Genomic DNA, 22,270 nt, shown 5'->3' on the forward strand with positions numbered 1-22,270 from the left:
AGACTTTGTCTAGTCTGTGCGTCTGTCAGTGCAACTCCTTTGTTAGTGTCTTCTGTCTGTCTGTCTGTCACCTCTCTGTGTGTTTTCGTGTGTCACAGGATGCTCGCAGATGTGATGTCTCTGTGTTGTCTGTTGTAAGTACCTCAAATCAAGTTCCACTGCTGAGAAATATATACAGTGGCTAGGCTAAGCATGCCTGCTCTCTATTCCCTGCTGTGGCTTTAGTTAACTGCAAGCTTCCGTCCCTAACCTCATCGCTTTTAATGGAAGACCCTCTATCCACCACCCCTCCCTCACTGGCTTTCAGTTTTACAAATAGATAGTTAATGATCTAAACAGACTGCTAAAGGCACAACAATAAATGAGCTCTGCCCATTACTGCAGCAGTATAATTAAGTGCCTTCTAAATAAAATATTTTTTAGTAGGAGAAAGGCAGAGGTCTCTGAACGTACAATGAGGGTTAAACAATGATTGTTAATATTAATGCATTAAGGTAACTTAAATAAATATGGCAATTTGGTGTGTAGCACACGGTCATGACAAGGCATGGAGTATTCGTGTTTAATGAATCTGGAAATTGATGGCAGCAGGGAGGATCCGCAGTTATTTCCCCAAGTGGAGAGGAAAAGCTGTTCTTTTGTCCCGCGTCGTTTCCCCTGTCAGATTCACTTGGCAGGGGTTTATCTCTATCACCATTCCAGTCTCACATCTTCTCAGCATGTTGTCTTGGAGCTCAACAAATCTGAGGACGTCTGGTTTTCAAATGCACTACAACTGGTGCCTGTACAGCTCTAACGAGAGCCTGCCTGTCAGAACTCATGAATATTTATTGAGTACATTTCTTTTGGAGAAGCCAAACACCATCTTCATAGGGCAGGCTTTATTCACTCTCTGCAGGCTGTTTGTCAAACAGATTGCTGTTTGAAATACACATTGGAAAGACCTGGAGCTGTTGAATGAGTGTGAGATGATCCGTTGTTTGTCTTTATCCCAGCTCTTCCTGCTTTGAGTGCCAAAAAGCAACTGTTGTGTCTTCTTTAGTGAGCTAATGTAAACACCACAAACTGTCTTTATTGTTTATGTTCTGCTCGATTCTAAAGAAAGGAGAGGATTGAATTAATGTGATAGTGTTTCCATGGTATATATTGAGTACTGACTCATTATAAGAAATCTCAGTTAAATTTGTGCCCAAGATTTGTTAACAGAGCCCATGAGGAAAGTCAGTTACATTGCAGTTACATTTAATTTCTCTTCTGTCACTTTCCTTGGATTTTATTAGACTGTTGATGAATGAGACACTTTCTGCCTTTCCATAAGCAATGTTGAGTCTGACTTTACCTATCAGTGGCGTTAAAGAAAACTGAAGGGTTATAAATATCAGAAGAAAACACTTTCCATGCCAATTAGTGTATTACACTGACACTTGACTGCCTTATTACACATAAGAGGGAATGAGTTCACTGTGCTGCAATGTAATTACTGCTATAAACCAATTTTATGATGGTGTTGCCACATCTGTATAATTAAGACAATTCACATTGAGTCTGTAATCATCTCAATAACAATCCTTAATGATAAAACGACTGAACATGTCAGGAGGTTTCATTAGGAAAAGTTTTTTTAATAACCCCTTAAACTTAAGTACAGACCCGCAGTCAGGGCCATCAGTGCAGTAACCAGTCAGCTCCCCCATGCTGGTATATCTATCCTCTTCATTTTATTAACTCACTTGTGTCCTATCATTGAGCACATTAAGAACCCTCCCAACCAACCAGTGGTAGATATGAAACTCAGGAATGAATCCAAAGGTCTAGATAACATTCTCAGTTTTGGCCCATTACATGGTTCGACAAGCTTCAGGTTCTTCTACATAAGCTGACATTTTCTACTAGATATTTAGTGCCTGTTACCTTATTTGCAGCAAATTTGCCAACACAAGTACGAAGGGTTGAAAAATTAAAATATGCACTATTTCTCTTTCATCACTAACGTGTAAAATGGTCTACAGCCTGTAAAACCTGAAAGTGATCAATCTGCTGTGCAGCTGGCGCCTGATTTTCATTCCTGATGTAAAGAAGCTCAGCCCCAATCTCAAGCGCCCAGCTGCAGAAGCTTTAGTGGATTGAAGCTTGAGCTGACAGCAACACTTTTCAGGCTCTGGTCACAGCTGTATTCCTGAAGAAGAGGAGATGAGAGGGCCATCAACATTTAATTCCTTTTTCTCATCTGTAAACACAGGAAACTCCTCTTTATTCTGTGTCAGCTCAGCAAGGCACTGCCACCATATTAGCCCACCAGATTTCATTTGAAGTATGTCAGAAAACTTGTCTTTTTAAATTTACATGCACATATATTTAATGCATTGTACAGCATGATTGTGTCTATTATAACTGATTATATTCTTGTTGTCATTAATATATAACTGTTGGATCTCAGGCACCACCGAGTGCCCAGCCTCCACTGCAAAGACAGGAGAGCAACAAACCCAATAAACCCAAAGGCTGGCCTCTTGCCGTGGATGGGTTTGAACACTTCTGGGAATTCTGGGGAATATCTCCATAGTACAGTATAATACAATCTCATCATACAGTACACAACCCAACACCAGCCCAAAGATATGGCGGAGCGCAAAATTCATTGCCATAGCTAAAACTGACAAAACCCCTATTGTCAGTCCCTGACAAAATCTTTGAGCACCTTATTTTCCAACACATAACACCAGATGTTGAAGAAGTCCTCAGTGTGGACAAGGCTGGTTTCTGCAAGGAATGCACCACAACAGAACAGGTATTGGTTCTCAGCACCTTCATTGAAAATGGCTTTCAGAAAAGCCTGAAGTCAGGTGTTGTGTTCCTCAACCTCACAGCAGCTTAAGAAACAGTCTCTCCGATCCTCTATTGAAGCCATTGCTGAACAACAGACAATACAGAGTTCACCTCAGACAGGAACTAAATACGTGGGGATAACAGACAAATGGAGTCCCTCAAAGATTGATATTGTCTCCCATCCTGTTTAGTCTGTACATGAATGAACCCCCAAAAACCACATCCCGAAATTAACATTTGTCTGGCAACACAAACCTCGAGTTATGGCACCTTGAAACAGGTTATAAATGAGAACAAATCAAAACTTGAACTGCAAAAAATGTCAACTTAAACCAAGACCTGCAAGAATGTATCCAGTCTATTCCTCCTCCACAATTCAAAAGCTACAAAGAAACTCAACAGTATACAAATTGCAACACCATCCTACTCTGGGATACCTTGCAGTGACCCTAGACAGGACGCTGACCTTCCGTGAGCACTTAAAGACATAAGCAGCCAAGGTTTAAAACAAGGAACAATCTGATCGTCAATCTTGCTAGTACAACACGGGGCGCTGCCACTACCACCCTCCAGACCTCAGCCCTTGCACTGGCTCTGTTAACAACAGAACACTGTGGCCCTGTTGGGTCAAGATCATCACATACCCACAGAGCAGACACCCAGCTGAATGCCACCATGCTCATCATCATCACTGGAACCGTTTGCTCCACTCCATTCTCCATGTTCTACCAAACATTACTCCTCCACCCACAAAATGCTCAAAAAAGTCCCAAACGCTCTTTACCTGCCACTAAACTAGGATATATTTCATTTACCAAAGACATATCTGTCTTCAAGAAAGCCAATCTGAAATACCCTCCCCATCAATACTTCAATGTAGAGTCCACCTGGTCTCCAGATTGGGAATCACTTGACTTAACAAACTATCTATTTATCACATGTCCTACTCAACAACCTTCCGGGTTTCATCTTCCAAGAACAGAGTGGTCCACTCTGAACCGCTTTAGAACTGGTCATGGTCCATGTCTTGCCAGCCCCCATAGATGGGGAATTAGTGCAAGCCCTCTTTGTTTCTGTGGGATGGAGCAAACTATGCAGCAATTCCTAGAAGACTGCAGTTGAAGATGGTCATACCAGACACTATTACAGTACCCGATTCAGGAATTTTGCATTCATGAAATGCATTAACATATTTACATATGTTTTACATAAGATTGTTAAAGCAGTAGTATGCCACTATTCTCCTTTGTTCTCTCTTACATGGTTAAACAACAACAAGGTGGCTGTCTTGGGGTTTGATACAAACACAAAGTGAACACAGATATAGGGAGGAATAGTCCATGTCAGAAAGGCAGTAGAAAGAATGTGAAAGCCTTGCACTGGTATGGAGCTGTGTTTAATTTGTCATGCAGTGAAATCCCCAATATTTATTGAAACACCACTCTTGGCACAGCAGTGCAGCGCAGAGGTGAGGATGGATCTGTTCATCAATCTGAATGAACAGAGGAAAATATGTGGCAGGCCAGTGTCTGAGGTACTGCAGCATAGTTTTGGCTGTTTTTCAACAACTGTTTTTGTTTTTTGTTCCCTATGACCTCCTTTCTCTTTCCACCTCTTTCTCTGTTTTCTTACTGAACTAATTTAAAACCCAAACCATGAGTAATATCCCTTCCCTGAAAATCCAGCTGTTGCTTGCATTTTGGTTTCAGAGTTGTAAATGGTCAGGGAAGCCCAGGGCTCATGCGGTGTCTGCTGTACTTTTTCAGTAATACATTCAGAGTGAAGAAGTCCCCGAAGAGGTCTCCCCTGTCAGAGCAGTCGTCCCAGGTAAGTGCACACTGTGTCCCCTTCTCCCCCATTCTCTTTGTCTGCTCACATGGTGTCTGTCTGCCCTGTGTCCTACTTCCTGTATTCTCAGGCTTCCTGTGAATATCTTGTGATGTCTACCTCTTCTATGTAGAGCTACACAGTTGGTCTGTCTTACTTTCATCCTTCTTAGTTCTAGTATACATTTTAAATGCTGTATGTATTCATTAAAGGATACACAAAGGCACTGTTCAATCATACGTTAAAGTGTCACATCATGAGGTTTAATATGACTGTCCCCTTTGTGGCAGTGCTGTGATCAGAGGGTGTGCTATGTGGTCTCACAGTCCACTCTTTTCCTGTCCCCAGGATGCCACGCCCCTGTCCACGCCTGATGCCCCACCTGTTATCCCCTCTGAGGACCATGCCACTGATGAGGAGAAGCTTGCCTCCTCCTGCAATCAGAAGTGGACGTTTCAAGGGGTGGGGACAGAGTTCGACTTGGACACACAAGACTACCCCCAGCCCTCCGATCTCTCCACCTTTGTCAGTGAGAACAGCTTCCCCTCGCCAGCTGATGGTAAGACCTGGGATAGGGGCGCAGCACCAGCTAGAGGTTCTTTGGGGAGAGGCTAAGGAGCTTAGGGTAGGGGTGAGTAACTTCTCACGTCCAGTGAGTACTGGACGTGTTCCAACCAGGGCTTTAATTAGTTAATTGGTCATTAATTTCTTACCTGTTTCTGGCTTTTCCATTCCACTACCCTACTTGGAACGAAGACTTGAAGACTAGTGGAGTGGAAAATCTAAGGTATCTTGCCACATACTAAAGGTTTGTATCTCTTTGCTCACTGTGAACAGGAAAGATACATTGTACCAGAAACCATGTCATGGTTGATGAAATGTCTGTCTGTAAGTGTGGAATTGTGGTGAAATAGTTCATGAGATTGAGAGAGACTTCGATAGACCTGTCTTGACTATGTCCATAAACATCTTGTCTTATTATGACTACTGTGCCATTTCCTGCAATGTCACAAAGGACTGGAGATTGGCAGTTGGTAGAGTGAAGTTTGTAGATCGTTCTGCGCTGCAGTGGTCATTTTCTACTACTCTGTATCCTGAAAAAATTGGTGTTAAGGCATTCATTCCCATAGAGATTACAACTAAAACCTCCCCTGAGAGCAAATTGTAAGTGTGAGTACACTCTTTCATTGGTATATGTTAATTGCTCTTCTAATACATTATACATGTTCTAATGTTAATGAGGTAGAGAGAAAGTGGTGATAGATTTAATCTCTGTTAAAGAATTAAATTCTCCATTATTTACACGCTTCCCCAAGGAATAACTCCTTACCCTTCTCCCCAACAGATGGAATCTGACAGGCCTAAAGGCACATACATAAAGATTATTGCAGTAATCGTGGAGCAAAAGCCATCACAGGAGTCATTTTAAAATGAAATCGAACAGGTTTATGACGCTAAAGTTCTAATCTGCAAATTATAAATTGAACAATAAATCTTCATCCTTGACGTCATTGTTCTTTGATGCTTAAATCACTCACTAATTTAAATTATTTTTTAGCATACAGTGTTGTCTTCTTAAGACACAAAGTTGATGTTCATGTTAAGACTATGTGGAATCAGTGTGTAGCTTCCCAGCTTTCTCAGTCCTTCAGGCATGATACTCTTCATGCCACACTCAGGTGGCTGGTCTGTATGTCAGGTGGCATGCACTCTGGAGTCCTCCCTGCATTATCTCTTTGATCCCTGCAAACACTCTGTGAAGAGGTCACCTGGTCATGCTCTGTTTCAGACCAGAGTGCTCTGTCTACATGTACCCAAATGTTCTTTAGTTTGGTTTTTCATCTGTCAATGAGTTTTCCTGGTGCAGATCTTTTGTAAATGTCTGTATTGATCAACCTGGAAGCCACACTACCTGTAAGAACGAAAATTTGAATCTATTTCAACCTTCATGTAGATAAATATTCACAGTGGAATAGTGCAGCAAAAGATCTGTTGTTGGGATTTTTGGCATTTTCCAGGCTGATTGTAACTGAATGTTGAGAAATAATGCACTCATTCCATTGTTTTCCATTCTCCGTTATTGCATCTGAAAGGCTGTCTCCAAGGTCTGTGCTGTGCTCAGACACAGCAGAGATCACTAGTATGTGCTGTGTGAACTGAGAGCAGCAGACTGTCATTTTGAAGAATGACTGCTGTGTCAATCTGTCTCCCAGCTCTGTCTAACTTCACTGCTCTCCATGTCTGGACTCTGACCCAGACCTTGGACTTAATACAATATTCATGACAGTAAATGGAACAGTTAATAAAACGGTACTTCCCTGAGAACATACTCTTCTTATTAGTGGTAACTTTCAGTAGCTGCAGATGTATTGTGAGCATTATTATTCATATACTTTGTTTGTTCCCCAGTGCCAGACTATGAAATTGAGTACATGGAGAAGATCGGCTCTTCAGCTTCAGTGAGTATCAGCCTGATGGCACACCCCTTTCCTAAAAGAGATGTGTGTTGAGTGAAAGACAACCCTCTCCCCTTCATGAGTGAGAGAGACATGCTGACAGTCAAGCAGGTCTGAAATGTGCCATCAGTGTGGAGAAACCTGTCTGCCTGGCAGCTGGTCTTCCAGCCATTGAAAGGGCCAGAATGTATTATTTACTATGTATGATTAGAGCCCTGCAAAATTCACAGGGGAGCTGGAACAACCCAACTAATCTGGTTTTCACTCAGAAGCATTATGATGCCTGTCAAACCTCTTCACTAAAACTCCTCTAAACCTTAATTGAGCAATCATCTCTTAGTAATTGCCAAATTATAAATCTTCCCATGACAGTGAGGGATAGCAATGGTCATTACAGAAAGTGATGTGTGAAAACAGTTGGACAACAAGTCCTTTCTTGTCTTTATAATGGTTTATAAATATGACAGTGTCAATATATCATAGTTGTTTATGCAGCTATTTAATTACCAAAACTATCTCTTTGTGTTAGGAGAAATTGAAAAGCAGTTCTTTGAGTCTGAACCTGCAGAGTAACTGGAGTTGACACAAAAGAGTGTGTCTTGTGAGAACCTGGAAGTGAAAAGAAGAGAAAAGGATGGCCTGGCTTGAATTACAGGACAGACGGACATGTCTGGGAGCAGGAGTTTTGAATATTCATGGTTGAGAACAAGCAGAGTAGCAGTAGGGTCATGGTGGTCAACATGCTGTCTGTCTTTGTTTCTGCAGCAGACCCTCTCTTCAGGGAAGAAGCCCCCTATGTACCTGAAGCTGGACTCTGTGAAGGACAGCCCCTCCATGGGCTCATGTGTCCGGGCATCTGAGCCCTCTACCCCCTGCTCAGGGTAAGGGCCTTGCTACAGGCACAGCTAGTTCCAGTAGCAATATGTGAGGAATTCTCATTCACAAGCTAGCATTTAAATAATCTTTCAAAAATGACTCCCCTGCTTGTCATGATTTAAAACTAAATTTCAGAAACATTAAAATACCTTTTGAAAGTTATTCAAAGATCACTAGTAGCAATATTCTTAACCTGATCATAATGACTATTATATACAGTAGTATCATTTTCTTTCTTTAGTGACTATGGCTTGAGTCTAGTACTGCGGAGGCATAGAGACTGAGGTCTTGCACAGCGCCACCTGTCTCACGAGTCTTGTCACAAGTCATCATCACCTTGGTGTGCAACATCTCTTTCTTTCTGCTCCGGGCAGGCTGAGTTACGAGGAGGTGGAAGCTCAGTTATCCAGTGGGGTGAAGTCCCCTCTCTCTGCCAATATGGCCCTGGATGTCATGTCTGCTGAAAAGAGCAATAACCAAGAGAGCGAGCTGCTGAGCTCAGCCACAGCCAGCGACAGAGAGGAGGTGGTAAGTGAAAGGGCAGCAGAACGGTGTCTCAAGGGGACTGGCGGCAGTATGACAGCAGTGGAAGGGGGAAGGGGTATGGGTTTATAAAACAGCATTCTGAAGGAGAAGGTCAGATCACACTAAGCTCTATTCACAGAACTATCATTATATTGGAGAATATGAACTTTGACTCTCAACCTATCTTCCCCCTGGAATACTCAGTGCCCAAAAATGGAAGTAAGTGCTGTGCATTATTCCTCGAAGGATTCAGCAAAAGAGAGACAATCTGTTTTGTTGAAGCTCTTAGGTACATTCAACACCTTAATTACTTAAGCAATATATAATGTAATTAAAAGATAATTACTAATACAGCTAAAGAACTGTTCATGCCAAGCACTTGTAGTAAAATGCCTAGCAAGATCTAGTGTAGCATTTTACTTACCCACTAACACACTTTGGCTGACTATACACGGTAGAGTAAGGACTGTGAACATATTGCAGAAAAGTGCATTTCTGCTGAATTAGTTATTACCATTGTTTACATGGTTGATTTTCTCCTGGAAAAAAATTATGTAATCTAGTGGTTTCATTTTCAGTCTAGCTTGAGATTCTTTGCTGTTACCACAAGAGGACAGTGTTGGGATATTTGTTAGTGATCTCAGTGCTGTGGGTGGCTCCTGAGGTTAATTCCAGGACAGGTCTTCGTCACCGCGAGCTCTTCATTGATTTTGTTCATTACCACCTGAAATATTTGTTTTTTGTGTTGGAGGAATGAAAGTGTTATGACCTTTTACTGTGCCAATGAAACCTGTATCAAAATGTGCCCCTCATTGTAAATAGTGAGTGTTGTGCCTACAGCCTTCTCCCTCTCCTCTTCCTGTAGTTGACTTTGTATTCCCTGAGCCCCTGTCCTTCCCTCCCCCTGTAGACTCCCCCCGAGGAGCTGGCAGACCCTGACTGCACTCTGTTAGATAGACTGTCCCTCCACACGGAGCCCAGCGCACCTCTCCACTACCTGGAGCCCGACCTGGCTGAAACCAACCCCCCTGTCTTCGCTCAAAAGCTGCAGGTGTGTATCAGAGCAGAAAGACTAGATCAATCCTTAGGATACCTCCTGCTGCTCTCTGGATACTCTGCTGAAAACACATCGCACAGTTGCATTTATTTGTGTCATTCTTTGATTTAATTTTCTTTAGGTCCCTGTCCCTAGTTTTCTATCCACAGACGTGGTCTAGTAGTCTGTGCTGAAGGTGTTCCTAAGACGTTCATACAGAACAATGTTGTGATTTACCTGAGTAAAATTGTTTAGGTTAGCATTGCACAATCCTTTAAATATTTACTAGGGTAAATCACATTGTCACAATTTAGAAGCCACTACATTGGTGTACAGTGAATACATCATAAAAAACATAGGAACGTGTTGCACAATCAAGGTCAATCACATAATATAGATGAAAACCAAGGTGAAAGTAAAAAATGACGCAGGGTTACTACAGGCAACTAAGGTCGAGCAGTGAGTGTCTGTGCTCTAACCACCTTTCTCCTCTATAAACACACACCTCCCACCTTGGTAGGAGGAACTAGTGCTGGCAGCAATGAGGATAGAAGCCCTGAAGGTAGCCAATCAGATCTCCCAGTCCTCCTCACGCTCCTCTGTAGACAGCGAGGTACTGCTTTGTGCCTGGCTTTCTGGTGTGTGTGTGTATAACCCAGTGAATCCCGCCCCTGAGTGGCTTGTTTACAGGTGTGCTGGAATCCATAAAACCTTTTGGATATGGCATAGCCCCTTACATGAGATGACTGCAGCAACATTTGCATCTCGTAGGGCCACCATTAATTGAGCTACTGTTTGCGTTTCTTTCTGGTCAGCCCTTTAGTGACTTGCATGCTACTGTACCTGCCTGCAGTCCTGAGGGAGGATATAAAACATCAAGGTGACTTGGGATATTACACTCTGGACTGGATTATTAAAATCCCATAATTCCTCACTGAAATTGACAGATGAGCAGGCCATGGAATTGGTAAATTGGTTTAATGAAACATCGGACTGCCCTGCTATATCACTTAAATGTCTTCAATGTCTAGAATACGGATGTGACAAATTAATCCCTCCAGCACTGGCAAACATCCCATTTCGCCCTTTTGTTTTCAGATGAATCCTACTAACCATCACTAATAGCAGAGTAACAGAGTACAGGCAGGCCTGTACCTTCAATAGGGATTAATTATGTGTTTCTCACCTGGCAGTCCAAAACTCTGGATTCCAGGGCAACAGGCTCTTTCTTCTCATCCAGGATCTCATTCACTTCTGACTAGGTTCCTTTCTTCGTTCTCATACTGTGATATTTAGAACTTTAAAAGAGATGTTCAACAAACAGATTTGTGGTTGGTATGAAATCCCCGTTCATATTCTGTAAATGCTTGATTCTGTTTTTTTGGGGGCATTACCTTCGCACATGGCGCTGTGAGCTGAATCATCCTTTCTTTATGACAAGATGTACCCTTTAGTGACCGGCGGAATAAGTGGTTCTGTGTTTAACTTTGAACAATAGTTTATTTGTGTCCCCTCAGTAAATATCCCAGTGTAAGAACTTTAGGAATTTGATGATTAAATGCATGCTTATTTGAAATAGTCAAAATTTAAATAATGAAACAATAGCATTTCAACCCTATTCATTACCCTGGTTCTGGTGCAGGCTAATCTGCAGTCCTCATTCGACTTTTCTCAATAGTTTCTGACTACGTTAACTTTGTAAAAAAACGCTGAAACACAAATAATTCTATTTAAAAAAAAAACAATCAAATTAAAAAAAATAAGGCTGTATTTTGTCCAAGGTCTTCGTCACATTGAGGCAAAGGAAATTCCAAGTGTTTTCGGAGGAGTAGGTGACTTCATTTAATCAATTAGTGAATTCACCATGTTTTGAGAATCCAGCAAGAGTGATAACTGGAGTAGTCCCCATGGACCACTAATTTACGATAAGAATCCGTGGTGTTTTTATTGAGTGTGGTAGCCTTTGACAGAGGTATCTCAGAGTAGAAGGCTTGCTTGGCGAGGCACATAGTGCTGGAGTGGTGTTGTGAAGCAAGGGAAGAGTAGAGCTGTCGTTGCATTCTGTGGTACAGAAGTCTTCTCCTTGCTGACGGACTCACTGAGGATTACAGATGCCGAGGGGATTGGCTTGGCGTGTCTGATTAGTGTTAATCCTGCCAGTCACATGACCACCAACCGACAATTGAGCTGAGAGCTGGCTGCTGCTGAGACTGTTGGAGGACTGCAGACCCCATCACAGGGCAGGAGGCTAGCACACCGGTACTTGTTTGCACTAAGGCTCCCAGATGGATTCAAAGCCAAGAAGCTCTCTAAGGATTATAGGTTAACTTGATGAATACTCAACTGAGTCAAAACTGATGTACCAGTAGATGTTTCTCTTATCCCACTGACGGCTGTCATTTTTGAGCATCAGTTATACTTCTTCCAAGAAACTGCAGTTTCTTTTTGACTTGCAAATGTTGTATACAGTATATTCATTATTGAAGGAAATGTCTTGAAAATAGTACACTCAGTGCAATAGTACAGTATACATTTCAGACTCAAGGAGCTAAGTTAGTGTTCATGCACCTGAATTCTACTTGCAATGAAGAATTAGTAGCTGTCAGCAGTGTAGATTCTTGTGTACATTCACTGGAACTCTCTCAGCAGGCATTGAGGGTGACAGAAGCCATAATTGGATAGGCTTTATGGCAGATGTGAGGAAGAAAGCACGTCTGGTGTCCTGTATCTTCTGTGAGAACACAGACCGTAACTCAGGACTGTTCCAGGTTCTTCTGTGTGCAGTGCAACTGCTCGAGATATAAGAAGAACACCAGAATAGTCTACATAAATTGCTGTTCCCTTCTCCCAAGCCCTTCATAACAGTGCTGCTCATTATGAATTCTGTGGTTAGTTATGCTACAGTGCAGTGAGAACTAGTGTTGCTTCATTGGCCCCCTTAGTTTTCCTGCCCATATAGTATATGGTATGACCGATGGTATAACAGGCTTTTACAGTAAGTCCCCTCATGATTCGTGTCCCAAGCATCACCACCTGCCTTGTCTCACATATTCCAGTCCTGCCAGAAGAAGCCAACCATGAGGAAATGGAAACCGGATAGTTCACAGGCAATAAAAGTAAGAGAAGAGACCCTGTCCCCTCCCCTCCCCCCCTCTCTGTGGATTGTTCACCCCACACAAACATTCCTACTTCCCCACTTCCCCACTCCTTGCTAGTAAGAAAGGCTCTCCTTTACTGGCAGCCCTAAATGGACAAAAGCACCACAGAACACAGTGCATTTGATAGCTATCACTGTGGAGTCTAGACATGACAGCCCCTTGGCTAAAAGGGCAATGAATCTGTTGAATGCTGTTTTGCACACTTTGACAGATTCAACAGATGCTGCCTGAGAATGGCACTGCCATCTTAGTTTTAAATTTAAAACAGAACACTTTACAGAATGCAGCCAACAGGACCAATACAGAAGTCACTGAAGCATTGTGAAGGAAGTAACAATGCCAAAGTCTACCTTATCACCCTGGATGTCTTTGCCATCCCTAGCTCTTAGCACATTTCCTTGCAAAGGACATGTTGTGCTGAGTATGTGTTAGTTTCTGTAATTCTTTGGTTGCTTCCCAGAAAGCAGTGAGTGTCCCAGCTCAAACAGGAGCCAAGCTTTGTCACAAGATGACCTTCTCTTCAAAGGTATTTCACTGTAGTTTTCCACCACCCACATTCTGCAGTTCTACAGATGAGGGCTGTTTTCCCCATTTCTGAATGTTCAGTAACACTGAGCTGGGGCCTAAGTGTGGAAATATTTTTAAAGCTTTTTTTCCTCTAGTAAAATTATTCCTCTGGTTCCTAGTAGTTTTATTTCTGCTATTTCAAGAAAAAGCTAAAAGCAGAAATTACATTCAGCTTTGCTGTGTGTGAGAACAGTTTTAAGCAGGACAAATTTTCCACCAACGGGCTTTTATCTTCCTATGGGAGGGCTGGAGAGCTGCATCATTTTCCCTGATGTACTGCATCCCCATCCACATACTGTAGGTTACTGCATAATGATATTGTTGGTTTAGTCCAATTAGTTCTAATCCTGTTTCAAAGGTTACACTCACCAAGCCCCATATTCTAATCTGTTGTGTATGCAACATCTAGGGTATGTTGCATAATTATCCACCTGCAATAAACTTATTGTGGCAGCCAGAGTCCAGGTAAAATCTGATGACAAACCAAGCCCAGGTGAACACTGTTATCATCCTAAAAAACAGCCTAGTTTTTTAGTAATGCATTAGAGTTTCGATATTAGAGGGTATAAATCTCTGAAAACTCTAAGGAACTAGCATACTCCTGGACAGCTCTTCTAAATGCTAGATTTTATTACTGTCATGTCTATCTAATTTAAATACTGATTATTTTTGTTTTATTTTCTTATAACTTAGCGCACACAAACTGTTCCAGTACTTGGAGCTCATAGACTGAAGGTGCATAATGTATAAAATGCTGTTTTGTGATGAAACAGCGTTCATTGTGTCCATTGTGCTGCGCCCAGGCTGTGGAGTATAGAGTGCTGCTCTATAGGTTTCATCTAATCTTTAAGTTTTCCTCCACTCCTTAGTAGGTGTCTTCTCTATCTTGACTGAAACCTCTTAACTGATGTACTCTTTTCACACTTCCTGCATTAGCTGCATTTAAGTAATTCTAAGGAGCATTATAACTTGCATTCTGTAGGTTTTCTGAGTCTGGAGTTGATAATTAGGTATATTTCAGAGAGTGCTTGTTTTATTAATATTGGGATACTTAACCCAGCCTTTAGTGAGGCTCAATGTCTACTAGACTTTAGAAAAGATTTACCACTCTGTATCCCAGTCCTCACACGGATTCCCTCGCCCCTCTGTGCATGTCTGCAGAGCAGGGAGTTTGCATTCCTAACACTGTACCTGCAATGTCTGACCTCCTTTACATTCTTTACTTTAAACTTCGATAACAATCGATAGTTTACGGTTGCTAGACAATATATTCAATATAAGACACCTATAGGTATAAATTGTATTTGAATTAATTTGACTTAAATACAAACTCACATTCCTTCAAAGGTGAGAAACTGTGAGAGTTTTGGATGTATTAACGGTATAAACCATCCAGACATTAAATATTAAATACAATGCTGGAATCTGGAATTGCTTTCAAGCAGACATGTCTTATGTGTTGCACTATAACACATATATATACACTATACAGATATCAGCTGACAGAAACAATGTTCACACTTCCATGATTCATGCTCAAACAGAGGTGCTGTTATACTCATTTCTGAAGCTGCATTTTTACTGGTAATCCCAGTGTGAAAATTGCACAGGTGAGCAAACTTGCAAGTTAAACTACTAGACAATAAACACTTATTTGCATATTTCTGATTCATTCCAAATTGATCACCTCTCTTTGAGTTGAAAAGGCACAGACGTAAAAATGCTATGAAAACCAATGAGGAGATCAAGTCATAATATTGATATTTATTTAGGTACCCAAAAGATCTTTAAAAATCACCTTTCTATTCAGACAGTTATTAGCAGGTTTGTAGACAGCTGCAATTTCTAGCTAGATGCTTTTGACAATATAGTTTCATCTTTCATTCATTAAATGGATGACATAGGTGGTCTTCATAAGCAGTGCAGTGGAAGTAATATTCATCCCTGGCAGACCTATCTCTGTAACAAACATTGTACTAGCAAAGAGAAGCCTGCAAGCTTGATGCTGAGCTCTCCACATCTAACCCTGGGGTGTCCTCTCAACTCTACCTCTTGCATCTTCCTCACGGTCCCTCTGTGTGGTGATCCTGCCTAATGCTTCTCTTGTGTTTCTTCTCTGTGAGAGCAGCAGAGAGAAGCCCTGTCCCCAGCAGACAGTGCAGTGTCCAAGAGTTCCCTGTACTCCAGGACAGGATTCAGTGAAGGAGAGGGAAGCCCTTTCAATGCCCGGGATCTCGACCATTCATTGGAAATTGCCAGGGAAGAGGTAAAATGCATCCTTTCTGGAGCACTGAGGTTTTAACAAAATGTAGGCGAGGTAGTTTTAGATATGTAGTATTCATTTATCACTGACTAATACATGTGCCTGCTTTTATTCATGACCACAGTCAAACCCTCTGCACAGTGACAGTTTCCTCAATGAGTGAAATAGTCAGGACTCCCCAAACCATCCAGGTGGATATTTGAACAGGGACTGTCAAGACATGAGTCTAGCACAATCTCTTTTTCAATCTCTTTCTGACGTTTGCTCATGCAGTTGATCAACAGCAGTAACCTGACAGTGAAAGAGCTCATGCCCATAGTGAAACCAATGAGCCCAAGGAAATTCCATATCCTCTGACTGCAGCTTTATTAGCATGTGGAATGTGAATTCAGACTTTTGCATTCTCAGACACTGAGGTGTTCTATTGTAGATTGTTGCCAAGGAGAAGGAGGTAGCTGAATGGCAAAGGAAGTATGAAGAAAGCCGACAGGAAGTGGTTGAAATGAGGTAATTATTTCTGGTTTGCTTAAGCTCAATGAGAGTAGTTGTCTTCGTGCACATGTAATGCACAGTATTTTCTATTAAACCACTTTAAAAAACAAGTGTGTGGTAGAAAGCCGATTTTGTTGGGATGGATGTACAGCTGGCATGGATTATGACGGAGATCAGGAGCCTCTTTCTTGGACGCTAACTGTTTCTTCTAATTAGGATATATTTTTAAAGCACAATGGAGTGGAGTAAACCTTATTTACCTAAAGCGCCTGAATTTCCTTAAAGATTTCCATAAACCATCAGCTGCCTGGAGCTTTGAGTGCTGACCTGGCAGCAGTAGGCTGTGGGTCGGTCCAGCTGGCCAGCCTTCTATTAGTGTAGATAAGGCTGGTCTTATTTCATTAGCATGATTTGGCTCAGGATAAGAGAGGCTAAGACGCTCTCTAAATCATTATTAATCTTCTTACTGCCCTGGCAACCTGCTTTCAAACAAGTGCTTAAAAAGTTTCATCAATTAATGCTTAAGTGGTGTTTTAAATGTATTTACTTTAAAAATATACAATGTGAACAAAAAACAAATTAAAGCACACTTCAGATAAGGTAGAATGGGATGTAGTAACTCAAAACACAACTGGTATATTGAATCATTTGATTTGCTGTTGTCATTTACAGGAGGATAGTTGCAGAATATGAGAAAACCATTGCACAGATGATAGGTAAGCACTCAAGCTGCTTGTCAGTTTGTTCTTACTGTGAGCCACTGGGCTGAGCTTGCGTTAGTGGGACACATTCTTTTCAGGTATCTTCTGTCACCGCTTCTTGAAGCTCAGCATTTGACTACGTCTAGGGTTGTGTCAAACTTAAATCATGTTCCCAATTAAGGAGTTTTTAACAAATTTGGAATGCTATCTAACCTACCATTGTGAGAGTTAAAGCCCCCAAAGTAGCACTTAAATGACTTCTGAACACTTGTCCACTGTGTTCTGTGATCAGCCAGTTCTTGGCAACCAGGGGAAAAATGCTCACTCCACAATCACAGATTGCTATGAAAACATTTACTGTACATCTGCAAGAAAAACACCAAGATACATTATTCGGGCAACCAATCTCACCTCCTCCAGAAAGCCCAGTTGTAGATGTTTGTAGTTTGAGAAGCACATTCATCGGTGAACCAATGTTGAACGCTTTCAGCTTTCCGAGTATCTTTCTAAATCAACGCCCTGGCAGCCTGCTTTCAGTCAAGTGCTTGAAAAATGTCACCAATAAATCAAGAATCACCACTAGTGCAGGTGCCATCTGCTGACGAGGGCAGTAGGACTGAGTTCTGCAGGATGTGTGAGTATTATAACACCAAATAAAACAGAGCCCTGTAATGGAGAGGCCAGGAAATAAAGCCTGCAAACAGCGTGGCTGCTCTGATCAGAAACAAATTTTGTGAATTAATCCTTGCTATGCTAACACTTTCACACATCATTTTATCATTTTGATGTTCTATTTTGTAATTTGAAAATTGCTTTTCAATTCATCATCTCTTTTTGAATCCATTCACTCCTCTTTTTTATCACGAACAGTAAGGATGTTCTCTTTTTCTGCTGCTAGATCTTATTTTTTCCACCTCATTTTTTGGCACTTTAACCTTCTGTGAAAGGGCAGCATGAGCCCAGCTCTGTCCAGTGCTCCTCTCACATCAGTGCCTTTCGGCTGTACTTAATGCGATCCCTTCTTTTCTGTTCTGCTCCCATTTTTGCTCCTTACTCTTTGATATACCAAACAGGCATGCCTGGTAAGTAATGTTTTTATGCACTATGTGCGTCTTAAAAAAACAGAACACTCTCTGTGTAGTCTTCATTTTTTTGTTGTTTTCACTATGGAGTGGTGACATCACGCCGTATCAACTGAAGGGACTGTTTTTCACCAAGGTGTTTAATTTTTGCATTGTTGAGTGTTTGTTTGGTCTGCATGTTTCACTGTCAGTTCTGCTGTGCTGGCTTTTGAGCAGACAGTGGTCTGCTGGCATCTGACTCTTAGGACTGCCCACTGTCCATTCTCCAGACATCAGGGGAACACTGGACATGCTGAACATGCAGTCGGTTCTTTCTTATGATGTTTAAGCTTTTTTATTACAGCTTTCAGTGTCCTCAAATGAGTTAATAGGCCATTTGAAAGCAAACAAAACTTACACTGTGACTAAAACTAGATCCCCTTCAGTGTACAACATTTAGATCCATGTAACAACCTTCTTTTGGAATGACAGTCTTCTGATTTTATTAAACCAAAACGTGCTTTTCCTCTCAGGACTGTTAGAAGCTAATAGATGTTTTATCTAATGTCTCGTTAGGAGTAAGCAAAGCACCTGATACAGTGTACAACCAATCCCCTTTCAGATCATGCTTCCTAATTTGAATATTGGCACTCTGTCCCTATTTTGGTCTTTCATACACAGAAACACTTGTGTTGGAACCCAGTGGAGTTACAGGTGCAACCCACATCAGCTGACGCAAAACCAAGCCTAGAAGGGTATTTAACCATGTATATTCAGAGCACTAAGATCTAATCTTTGTAGCTCAGAAAATGCAGGTTTTTATCAATAATACAAGCCAAATTGCAAACTGAAAATGGCTAACATTTACAGAGCTCTAAAGTAGATACATATATGTGGAGGTGAAAAGAAAGTGAGTGGCTATATATTTATAGTGGCTATATTGTTTAAGGGGCATCTGCCTTATTGTCTATCAGATATAACCAATGGGGAACATAGGAAAGTTACAAATGAGGAGTCCATTTACAAATGAAGAGGGTTCATCTTGTCTGCCTTTCATCCTTTCAAACAGGATGAGCAGCCTCTCTGAGTCAGTCAATCTGTAAAGCAGAGAATGAGCAATGACAGTGACCATGCATCTGTCTGACAGCCACAAACAGTATCTGTATGTATGTGTAAATCTGCCAGCTTGTGGCAGTGTGTCTATGTCTCTGCCTGGTCAAGTTCAAACAGTGACAGCATGTGTATGTGTCCGTCAGAGGACGAGCAGAGGGAGAAATCTCTGTCCCACCACACCATCCAGCAGCTGATTATGGAGAAGGAGCAGGCTTTGGCTGACCTGAACTCAGTGGAGAAGTCCTTGGCTGACCTGTTCCGGCGCTATGAGAAGATGAAGGATGTATTGGATGGGTTCCGCAAGGTGGGTGTGGAATCAAACATGCAGGCTGCCAATCTGAACGCTTAAACTCTCTCCAGCAATAACCCAACATCTGCTGCTCCTGCTGGTTGTACACAAGCTGTATTTCAGAGTTAGGCTTAGGGTTCAGGGTAGGTTTATATTTTCAGTTAGGATTAGACATGGTGGGGCTTAGGCTTGAGTATAAGATTGAGGGCAGAGGTTAGAGATGGGTATGGATTTGAAAGGGGAGATGTTTGATACTTCGATACTTCTGAAGAGTGTTCAGGTGGATGAACTGGGATTGTGATATGGGGTGAGCTGTAGCTATTTTTTTACTTATGTACTTGTTTTTGGGAAGAAGAACTTTTAAATGCCTTAGACATCTCTCTATACATGAAACTTTATAAGAGGCTACCTTAGTTCTCTAAGTTACATTTAGAGAGAGAGTTGTCAGAGAAAATGTCTGTGTTTCTCCTTCTCCTATCTGTGAGCTGTCATTGGGAGTGAGCACTTCATCTCAGCAGCTCCACTGACCCACTGTGCTCTCTGTCCAGAATGAGGAAGTGTTGAAAAAGTGTGCGCAGGAGTATCTGGCCAGGGTCCGCAAGGAGGAGCAGAGATACCAGGCCCTGAAGATCCATGCGGAGGAAAAATTGGACAAGTAAGTATACTTTTATCTCTGTCCCCTGCACTTAATTACTCGTATGTTCTGTCTCGTTTAATAAATTCCTCCTTTTCCTCTGCCCCCTTCACTAAATAACCCACTTCCCCTGCCTGCTGTACTAAATACCCACCTTACCTCCCCTGTCCCATTTTATTAAATGCCCCACTTCCTCTGTTTGTTGTATTCTGCTCACGAGAACTAAATAAAGGGAGTTTATCTGTTTCTATTTCAGTTTCTTTGACTCGATTTCAACACTAAGAATAACATTACTGTCTAATTAATCACACCGCACAAACCTTTTATCTTTTCTGAAAAGCTAATGCTAATGTTGAGTGTGACAGTCCTCTCAACATACAAGGTTCTCCCGGTGTAAGAAGAACATGGATGAATTACACACTGCTGACTCCCCATCTGTTTTTCCATTACTTTCAGTACTTGGCTTATGTGACCACAATAGAACTGATCAAAGTTAATTCACCACATTAAATCATTAGTGTAACTGAAAAGCATGAGCTTCAAAGCAGTTTATTTTTATTTATTAATGTTGTAGTTGTGGTCAGTCTACATGCAAGTCATAACGACGTGTCTATGTGTGTCTCCTAGGGCAAACTCAGAGATTGCCCAGGTACGTGCCAAAGCCAAGCAGGAGCAGGCAGCATATCAGGCCAGCCTGAGAAAGGAGCAGATGAGGGTGGAGTCACTGGAAAGGACCCTGGAGCAGAAGGTAGAACGGCAAACTGTTTCCCTCCCAGTGCCCCTCTAAATTCATCTAACCTCCTAATTTCAGTGATGCAACATCACAAGGTCCTCATAGAATATCAGGGTACCCTGCACCTCAGAAAGATGAAGTACACAACTATATATGTACAGCTGGCACAATCTGCAATTTAAACAAATCAAATTCTAACAGCGAGCTCAATTTAATGTACACACATTATGTATCACAGTAAATGATTTAAAAATACTTGTAGACCATTTCATGTAATGAGCTTCTAAAAACAATTAAAGGACTCTGGCCCTTAAACAGTTAAGCATCTTGTTTGCATTAGCTGTTCTATTTTTAGGCAACATACAGTCTGATCTCTGTGTGAATACAGAATTCACAGCTAGACTAATCTTCACATGAGTCCCTCTCTGTATAGTGTCAGATCTCCCATTTAAGTGCCATAGCTACTCAAAAACCAGTACTAAGAAACTATATATTGAAGCCATGTGATGGTTTTGTTGGAATGTCAATACAGAGGGATCGTGATTGTAAATGCTAGAAAGCTTTCCCAGATAAACTTGTCATTTACTTGTCATAAACTCGCAGTCCTAAGCTTTTGATTAGGAGTTAAAAAGATAAAATAACAATCTCTGAGCACTGCAGTTAAGAGCATACATGGGAATAGATAGGTAAATTGGAATGTTATTCCAAGACACACATTACAATCCTGTTACTTGAATTACAGTATGTTACCATTCATTCCCATGTGAACTCCTATGTGACTAACCTCGCTGGTACAGGGTCTTAGAATGCTTGCTCAGTCTAAAGACTTGGATCTGTGGATTAATGCTTATTTGAAAGTGCTATTAATGTATTTAGAAGCAGCATTGAATAATTCTGCACATTTTAAAGTGAATCCACTAAAAACATCTTACTGTTTTCTCTCAAAAGAACAAAGAGATTGAAGAACTGACAAAGATCTGCGATGAACTCATCTCTAAGATGGGAAAGAGCTAACTGCTACCCCTTCTCTTGGACTCTTTCCATTCGGGGTGGGGAGGAGACAATCAGGAGAGGAAGATAACACCATATCATCTGTACTTCCACAGCTGGCAAGTTGTGAGCACTGAATGGATGTTTTCCTGTAGCCATCTGCACTACTGTATTTTGTAAAGGAGACTGTTGTGTAATGCCCATGGAGAGGAAGACCCACTTTGATTTTTGTTTTCGTAGACTTCAATTTTGTAGCAAGTTTCCTGCATCAGGGGTCTTGTGAGGTGCTGGAATGAACACTGTGTTGCTGACACTGGCACCAGGAGCCCTGAAGTCTGGACACCCTGCCACTGCCACCAATAGTGCAGGACTTTGGAAAGGCTTGGCACAGCCTGCACAGTGATATCCTGCAGCAGTTCAGAAGACATAGGGCTGCGAGAATAAAAAATGAACAAAATCATAAATGCATGTCTTAGATGAAAGAGTACCTTCTTATTGTAAATAAAATTTTGGCTGACAAAAGGAAAAATAATTGCAATTTTGGATTTTGATACGTCTATCAATTCAAAGGTTCATGTACTTTGCGGATAAATTGTGTTTATGCTTTCTTTTTAAAATCTGGGAAATTTCTTTTTTATTTTACAATTTTTTGGGGGGGAGGGTTGGTGGTGAGTGTCTCAGTCCTGCTATTATTGATGTAACATGACTTGAGAAGGAATCCAA

At 41.5% G+C, this 22,270-nt stretch overlaps 1 protein-coding gene across 9 annotated transcripts in view; it reads left to right on the top strand.

Moving 5' to 3' along the window:
• Positions 1-22,076, top strand: part of tacc2 (transforming, acidic coiled-coil containing protein 2) — a 72,936-nt gene extending 50,860 nt beyond the window's left edge. For 3 of the 9 annotated variants that reach the window (XM_088917426.1, XM_088917433.1, XM_088917431.1), the window contains 16 exons: positions 4,593-4,653; positions 5,002-5,212; positions 7,063-7,112; positions 7,875-7,990; positions 8,360-8,513; positions 9,421-9,561; positions 10,067-10,159; positions 12,603-12,662; positions 13,165-13,230; positions 15,400-15,537; positions 15,965-16,041; positions 16,699-16,742; positions 19,045-19,205; positions 19,739-19,845; positions 20,452-20,572; positions 21,506-22,076. In XM_088917426.1, coding sequence (XP_088773552.1) covers positions 4,593-4,653; positions 5,002-5,212; positions 7,063-7,112; positions 7,875-7,990; positions 8,360-8,513; positions 9,421-9,561; positions 10,067-10,159; positions 12,603-12,662; positions 13,165-13,230; positions 15,400-15,537; positions 15,965-16,041; positions 16,699-16,742; positions 19,045-19,205; positions 19,739-19,845; positions 20,452-20,572; positions 21,506-21,571 — 1,666 coding nt within the window. In that variant the 3' untranslated portion in view covers positions 21,572-22,076. The remainder of the gene's footprint in view (positions 1-4,592; positions 4,654-5,001; positions 5,213-7,062; positions 7,113-7,874; positions 7,991-8,359; positions 8,514-9,420; positions 9,562-10,066; positions 10,160-12,602; positions 12,663-13,164; positions 13,231-15,399; positions 15,538-15,964; positions 16,042-16,698; positions 16,743-19,044; positions 19,206-19,738; positions 19,846-20,451; positions 20,573-21,505) is intronic. The other 6 variants (XM_088917427.1, XM_088917428.1, XM_088917429.1 and 3 more) reach the window with 6 other exon arrangements.
• Positions 22,077-22,270: the final 194 nt, after the last annotated feature.

Source organism: Atractosteus spatula, chromosome 5, assembly GCF_055471065.1.
Source record: "Atractosteus spatula isolate fAtrSpa1 chromosome 5, fAtrSpa1.hap1, whole genome shotgun sequence".
Lineage (NCBI taxonomy): Eukaryota > Metazoa > Chordata > Actinopteri > Semionotiformes > Lepisosteidae > Atractosteus > Atractosteus spatula.